The sequence below is a fragment of the Oncorhynchus keta genome, unplaced genomic scaffold, assembly GCF_023373465.1.
Source record: "Oncorhynchus keta strain PuntledgeMale-10-30-2019 unplaced genomic scaffold, Oket_V2 Un_contig_3082_pilon_pilon, whole genome shotgun sequence".
Lineage (NCBI taxonomy): Eukaryota > Metazoa > Chordata > Actinopteri > Salmoniformes > Salmonidae > Oncorhynchus > Oncorhynchus keta.
Window position 1 is genome coordinate 97,501 of NW_026287072.1, and position 9,607 is coordinate 107,107.

The 9,607-nt window shown below is 29.2% G+C and overlaps 1 protein-coding gene across 1 annotated transcript in view; it reads right to left on the reverse strand.

Moving 5' to 3' along the window:
* The window catches only part of smcr8a (Smith-Magenis syndrome chromosome region, candidate 8a), a 46,057-nt gene extending 36,841 nt beyond the window's left edge, over positions 1-9,216 (reverse strand). The window contains exons 1-2 of the mRNA XM_052507773.1: positions 8,934-9,216; positions 8,675-8,823 (exon numbers count right to left, since the gene is read on the reverse strand). Of these exons, the coding sequence (XP_052363733.1) occupies positions 8,675-8,823; positions 8,934-9,131 (347 nt within the window). The 5' untranslated portion in view covers positions 9,132-9,216. The remainder of the gene's footprint in view (positions 1-8,674; positions 8,824-8,933) is intronic.
* Positions 9,217-9,607: the final 391 nt, after the last annotated feature.

Sequence of the window (9,607 nt, forward strand, 5' to 3'; positions counted from 1 at the left end):
GGATATCATTAGAGTACAATACAATATCATTAGAGTACAAATACAAATACAATAGGATATCATTAGAGTAGAGTACAAATACAATAGGACATCATTAGAGTAGAGTACAATAGGACATCATTAGAGTACAATACAAATACAATAGGATATCATTAGAGTACAATACAAATACAATAGGATATCATTAGAGTAGAGTACAAATACAATAGGACATCATTAGAGTACAAATACAATAGGATATCATTAGAGTACAAATACAATAGGATATCATTAGAGTACAATACAAATACAATAGGATATCATTAGAGTACAATACAAATACAATAGGATATCATTAGAGTACAATACAAATACAATAGGATATCATTAGAGTACAAATACAAATACAATAGGATATCATTAGAGTACAAATACAATAGGATATCATTAGAGTACAAATACAATAGGATATCATTAGAGTAGAGTACAAATACAATAGGATATCATTAGAGTAGAGTACAAATACAATAGGATATCATTAGAGTACAATACAAATACAATAGGATATCATTAGAGTACAAATACAATAGGATATCATTAGAGTACAAATACAAATACAATAGGATATCATTAGAGTACAAATACAATAGGATATCATTAGAGTACAATACAAATACAATAGGATATCATTAGAGTACAAATACAAATACAATAGGATATCATTAGAGTACAAATACAAATACAATAGGATATCATTAGAGTACAAATACAAATACAATAGGATATCATTAGAGTACAAATACAATAGGATATCATTAGAGTAGAGTACAATACAAATACAATAGGATATCATTAGAGTACAATACAAATACAATAGGATATCATTAGAGTACAATACAAATACAATAGGATATCATTAGAGTAGAGTACAAATACAATAGGATATCATTAGAGTACAAATACAATAGGATATCATTAGAGTACAAATACAATAGGATATCATTAGAGTACAATACAAATACAATAGGATATCATTAGAGTACAATACAAATACAATAGGATATCATTAGAGTACAATACAATAGGACATCATTAGAGTACAATACAAATACAATAGGATAACATTAGAGTACAAATACAATAGGATATCATTAGAGTAGTACAAATACAATAGGATATCATTAGAGTACAAATACAAATACAATAGGATATCATTAGAGTACAAATACAATAGGATATCATTAGAGTAGAATACAAATACAATAGGATATCATTAGAGTACAATACAAATACAATAGGATATCATTAGAGTAGAGTACAAATACAATAGGATATCATTAGAGTACAATACAAATACAATAGGATATCATTAGAGTACAATACAAATACAATAGGATATCATTAGAGTACAAATACAAATACAATAGGATATCATTAGAGTAGAGTACAAATACAATAGGATATCATTAGAGTAGAGTACAATACAAATACAATAGGATATCATTAGAGTACAATACAAATACAATAGGATATCATTAGAGTACAAGTACAAATACAATAGGATATCATTAGAGTACAATACAAATACAATAGGATATCATTAGAGTACAATACAAATACAATAGGATATCATTAGAGTACAATACAAATACAATAGGATATCATTAGAGTACAATACAAATACAATAGGATATCATTAGAGTAGAGTACAAATACAATAGGATATCATTAGAGTACAATACAAATACAATAGGATATCATTAGAGTAGAGTACAAATACAATAGGATATCATTAGAGTAGAGTACAAATACAATAGGATATCATTAGAGTACAATACAAATACAATAGGATATCATTAGAGTAGAGTACAAATACAATAGGATATCATTAGAGTACAATACAAATACAATAGGATATCATTAGAGTACAATACAAATACAATAGGATATCATTAGAGTAGAGTACAAATACAATAGGATATCATTAGAGTACAATACAAATACAATAGGATATCATTAGAGTACAATACAAATACAATAGGATATCATTAGAGTACAATACAAATACAATAGGATATCATTAGAGTACAATACAAATACAATAGGATATCATTAGAGTAGAGTACAAATACAATAGGATATCATTAGAGTACAATACAAATACAATAGGATATCATTAGAGTACAATACAAATACAATAGGATATCATTAGAGTACAAATACAATAGGATATCATTAGAGTACAATACAAATACAATAGGATATCATTAGAGTAGAGTACAAATACAATAGGATATCATTAGAGTACAATACAAATACAATAGGATATCATTAGAGTAGAGTACAAATACAATAGGATATCATTAGAGTACAATACAAATACAATAGGATATCATTAGAGTAGAGTACAAATACAATAGGATATCATTAGAGTAGAGTACAAATACAATAGGATATCATTAGAGTAGAGTACAAATACAATAGGATATCATTAGAGTAGAGTACAAATACAATAGGATATCATTAGAGTACAATACAAATACAATAGGATATCATTAGAGTACAAATACAATAGGATATCATTAGAGTACAATACAAATACAATAGGATATCATTAGAGTACAATACAAATACAATAGGATATCATTAGACAGTACAAATACAATAGGGATACAAATACAATAGGATATCATTAGAGTACAATACAAATACAATAGGATATCATTAGAGTACAATACAAATACAATAGGATATCATTAGAGTAGAGTACAAATACAATAGGATATCATTAGTACAAGTACAAATACAATAGGATATCATTAGAATACAAATACAATAGGATATCATTAGAGTACAAATACAATAGGATATCATTAGAGTACAATACAAATACAATAGGATATCATTAGAGTACAAATACAATAGGACATCATTAGAGTACAAATACAATAGGATATCATTAGAGTACAATACAAATACAATAGGATATCATTAGAGTAGAGTACAAATACAATAGGATATCATTAGAGTAGAGTACAATACAAATACAATAGGATATCATTTAGAGTACAAATACAAATACAATAGGATATCATTAGAGTACAATACAAATACAATAGGATATCATTAGAGTACAATACAAATACAATAGGATACATTAGAGTAGAGTACAAATACAATAGGATATCATTAGAGTAGAGTACAAATACAATAGGATATCATTATACAATTTAGAGTATACAATAGGATATCATTTAGAGTACAAATACAATATCAAATACAATAGGATATCATTAGAGTACAATACAATATCATTAGAGTACAAATACAAATACAATAGGATATCATTAGAGTAGAGTACAAATACAATAGGACATCATTAGAGTAGAGTACAATAGGACATCATTAGAGTACAATACAAATACAATAGGATATCATTAGAGTAGAGTACAAATACAATAGGATATCATTAGAGTACAATACAAATACAATAGGATATCATTAGAGTACAAATACAATAGGATATCATTAGAGTACAAATACAATAGGATATCATTAGAGTAGAGTACAATACAAATACAATAGGATATCATTAGAGTACAACAAATACAATAGGATATCATTAGTAGAGTACAAATACAATAGGATATCATTAGAGTACAATACAAATACAATAGGATATCATTAGAGTACAAATACAAATACAATAGGATATCATTAGAGTAGAATACAAATACAATAGGATATCATTAGAGTAGAGTACAAATACAATAGGATATCATTAGTACAATACAAATACAATAGGATATATCAGTAGAGTACAATACAAATACAATAGGATATCATTAGAGTACAAGTACAAATACAATAGGATATCATTAGAGTAGAGTACAAATACAATAGGATATCATTATCATTAGAGTACAGTACAAATACAATAGGATATCATTAGAGTACAATACAAATACAATAGGATATCATTAGAGTACAATACAAATACAATAGGATATCATTAGAGTACAATACAATAGGACATCATTAGAGTACAATACAAATACAATAGGATAACATTAGAGTACAAATACAATAGGATATCATTAGAGTAGAGTACAAATACAATAGGATATCATTAGAGTACAATACAAATACAATAGGATATCATTAGAGTACAATACAAATACAATAGGATATCATTAGAGTACAAATACAAATACAATAGGATATCATTAGAGTACAAATACAATAGGATATCATTAGAGTAGAGTACAAATACAATAGGATATCATTAGTACAAATACAAATACAATAGGATATCATTAGAGTACAATACAAATACAATAGGATATCATTAGAGTAGATACAAATACAATAGGATATCATTAGAGTACAGTACAAATACAATAGGATATCATTAGAGTACAATACAAATACAATAGGATATCATTAGAGTACAAGTACAAATACAATAGGATATCATTAGAGTACAATACAAATACAATAGGATATCATTTAGAGTACAAATACAATAGGATATCATTAGAGTACAATACAAATACAATAGGATATCATTAGAGTACAATACAAATACAATAGGATATCATTAGAGTACAATACAAATACAATAGGATATCATTAGAGTAGAATACAAATACAATAGGATATCATTAGAGTACAATACAAATACAATAGGATATCATTAGAGTACAATACAAATACAATAGGATATCATTAGAGTAGAGTACAAATACAATAGGATATCATTAGAGTACAATACAAATACAATAGGATATCATTAGAGTACAATACAAATACAATAGGACATCATTAGAGTACAATACAAATACAATAGGACATCATTAGAGTAGAGTACAAATACAATAGGACATCATTAGAGTACAAATACAATAGGATATCATTAGAGTACAATACAAATACAATAGCATATCATTAGAGTAGAGTACAAATACGATAGGACATCATTAGAGTACAATACAAATACAATAGGATATCATTAGAGTACAATACAAATACAATAGGACATCATTAGAGTACAATACAAATACAATAGGATATCATTAGAGTACAATACAAATACAATAGGATATCATTAGAGTACAATACAAATACAATAGGATATCATTAGAGTACAATACAAATACAATAGGATATCATTAGAGTACAAATAAATAGGATATCATTAGAGATATCAATACAAATACAATAGGATATCATTAGAGTACAATACAAATACAATAGGATATCATTAGAGTACAGTACAAATACAATAGGATATCATTAGAGTACAATACAAATACAATAGGATATCATTAGAGTACAGTACAAATACAATAGGATATCATTAGAGAGTACAAATACAATAGGATATCATTAGAGTAGAGTACAAATACAATAGGATATCATTAGAGTACAGTACAAATACAATAGGATATCATTAGTACAAGTACAAATACAATAGGATATCATTAGAGTAATACAAATACAATAGGATATCATTTAGAGTACAAATACAATAGGATATCATTAGAGTAGAGTACAAATACAATAGGATATCATTAGAGTACAATACAAATACAATAGGATATCATTAGAGTAGAGTACAAATACAATAGGATATCATTAGAGTAGAGTACAAATACAATAGGATATCATTAGAGTAGAGTACAAATACAATAGGATATCATTAGAGTACAATACAAATACAATAGGATATCATTAGAGTAGAGTACAAATACAATAGGATATCAGTAGAGTACAAATACAATAGGATATCAGTAGAGTACAAATACAATAGGATATCATTAGAGTACAATACAAATACAATAGGATATCATTAGAGTAGAGTACAAATACAATAGGATATCATTAGAGTACAAATACAATAGGATATCATTAGAGTACAATACAAATACAATAGGATATCATTAGAGTAGAGTACAATACAAATACAATAGGATATCATTAGAGTAGAGTACAAATACAATAGGACATCATTAGAGTAGAGTACAAATACAATAGGATATCATTAGAGTAGAGTACAAATACAATAGGATATCATTAGAGTAGAGTACAAATACAATAGGATATCATTAGAGTAGAGTACAAATACAATAGGATATCATTAGAGTAGAATACAAATACAATAGGATATCATTTAGAGTACAAATACAAAGGATAATACAATAGGATATCATTAGAGTACAATACAAATACAATAGGATATCATTAGAGTAGAGTACAAATACAATAGGATATCATTAGAGTAGAGTACAAATACAATAGGATATCATTAGAGTACAATACAAATACAATAGGATATCATTAGAGTACAATACAAATACAATAGGATATCATTAGAGTACAAATACAATAGGATATCATTAGAGTACAAATACAATAGGATATCATTAGAGTAGAGTACAAATACAATAGGATATCATTAGAGTACAATACAAATACAATAGGATATCATTAGAGTAGAGTACAAATACAATAGGATATCATTAGAGTAGAGTACAAATACAATAGGATATCATTAGAGTAGAATACAAATACAATAGGATATCATTAGAGTAGAGTACAAATACAATAGGATATCATTAGAGTACAATACAAATACAATAGGATATCATTAGAGTAGAGTACAAATACAATAGGATATCATTAGAGTACAATACAAATACAATAGGATATCATTAGAGTACAAATACAATAGGATATCATTAGAGTACAATACAAATACAATAGGATATCATTAGAGTACAATACAAATACAATAGGATATCATTAGAGTACAATACAAATACAATAGGATATCATTAGAGTAGAGTACAAATACAATAGGATATCATTAGAGTACAATACAAATACAATAGGACATCATTAGAGTAGTAAATACAAATAGGATATCATTAGAGTACAATACAAATACAATAGGACATCATTAGAGTACAATACAAATACAATAGGATATCATTAGAGTACAAATACAATAGGATATCATTAGAGTACATACAAATACAATAGGATATCATTAGAGTACAATACAAATACAATAGGATATCATTAGAGTAGAGTACAAATACAATAGGATATATCAAATACAATAGGATATCAGTAGAGTACAAATACAATAGGATATCATTAGAGTAGAGTACAAATACAATAGGATATCATTAGAGTAGAGTACAAATACAATAGGATATCATTAGAGTAGAGTACAAATACAAATAGGATATCATTAGAGTAGAGTACAAATACATAGGACATCATTAGAGTACAAATACAATAGGATATCATTAGTCACTACAAATACAATAGATTTATCATTAGAGTACAAATACAATAGGATATAATTAGAGTACAATACAAATACAATAGGATATCATTAGAGTAGAGTACAAATACAATAGGATATCATTAGAGTACAAATACAATAGGATATCATTAGAGTACAATACAAATACAATAGGATATCATTAGAGTAGAGTACAAATACAATAGGACATCATTAGAGTACAATACAAATACAATAGGATATCATTAGAGTACAATACAAATACAATAGGATATCATTAGAGTAGAGTACAAATACAATAGGATATCATTAGAGTAGAGTACAAATACAATAGGATATCATTAGAGTACAAATACAATAGGATATCATTTAGAGTACAAATACAATAGGATATCATTAGAGTACAATACAAATACAATAGGATATCATTAAGTAGAGTACAAATACAATAGGATATCATTAGAGTACAAATACAATAGGATATCATTAGAGTACAATACAAATACAATATCATTAGAGTACAATACAAATACAATAGGATATCATTAGAGTAGAGTACAAATACAATAGGATATCATTAGAGTAAGTACAAATACAATATCATTAGAGTACAAATACAATAGGATCATCATTAGGACATCATTAGAGTACAAATACAATAGGATATCATTAGAGTAGAGTACAAATACAATAGGACATCATTAGAGTACAATACAAATACAATAGGATATCATTAGAGTACAAATACAATAGGATATCATTAGAGTAGAGTACAAATACAATAGGATATCATTAGAGTAGAGTACAAATACAATAGGATATCATTAGAGTAGAGTACAAATACAATAGGATATCATTAGAGTAGAGTACAAATACAATAGGATATCATTAGAGTACAATACAAATACAATAGGATATCATTTAGAGTACAAATACAATAGGATATCATTAGAGTAGAGTACAAATACAAATATCATTAGAGAGTACAAATACAATAGGATATCATTAGATACAAATACAATAGGATATCATTAGAGTACAATACAAATACAATAGGACATCATTAGAGTACAAATACAATAGGATATCATTAGAGTACAATACAAATACAATAGGATATCATTAGAGTACAGTACAAATACAATAGGATATCATTAGAGTACAATACAAATACAATAGGATATCATTAGAGTAGAGTACAAATACAATAGGACATCATTAGAGTAGAGTACAAATACAATAGGATATCATTAGAGTAGAGTACAAATACAATAGGATATCATTAGAGTACAAATACAATAGGATATCATTAGAGTAGAGTACAAATACAATAGGATATCAGAGTAGAGTACAATAAACGTAATAAAATAGGACAGCTACCTGAGTCGTGGGTATCCGCTGCCGGTGGGGTGTCCTACGAACGAGGCCTGGTAGTCAACAGACATGATCCTCAGACTGAAGTAGTTTAGGTCAAAGGTCCCAAACACCTTTGGGTCATCAGGAATGGTGAGCAGAGGCTGGGGGCCCACCTGGTGGGGAGGACAACACAAGGTCAGCTCATTACACACACACCCCGTCCGGACATACACACCGTCAGATCAACACACACACCCCTCCCCCGGTTTCCCCTGGTACCGACCTGCTCAGAGAACTCTGATATGAGGATGAAGTCCTTAGTGAACTTGGCGTATGACGTCTTGGCCCAGGGGTTGGCGTTGTTATTCGATGGGAACAGAGGGACAGAGAACTCTTCTGGCAACACCCAGGGGTTGGGGTACCCTACCTCCCCAAAATCATCCTCCTTAGTAAACGCCACCACGTCTGGGGCACCAATCATCTTTCTCTGGACCGGGCTTGGGTCAGCTTTGACGTCAGAGGAAGTCCATCCACTAGGCTAGATGTCTGCCTGATAGCCAGTCTGACTGTCGTCTGTCTGTCTGTCTGTACTGACGGTTGTATGTCCCTGCGTCCCGTTACCTCTACCAGCTGGGAGTAACAGTCCACGACACTGACGGTTGTATGTCTGTCTGCGTCCCGTTACCTCTACCAGCTGGGAGTAACAGTCCACGACACTGACGGTTGTATGTCTGTCTGCGTCCCGTTACCTCTACCAGCTGGGAGTAACAGTCCACGACACTGACGGTTGTATGTCTGTCTGCGTCCCGTTACCTCTACCAGCTGGGAGTAACAGTCCACGACACTGACGGTTGTATGTCTGTCTGCGTGTCTGTCCACGACACTGACGGTTGTATGTCTGCGTCCCGTTACCTCTACCCAGCTGGGAGTAACAGTCCACGACACTGACGGTTGTAT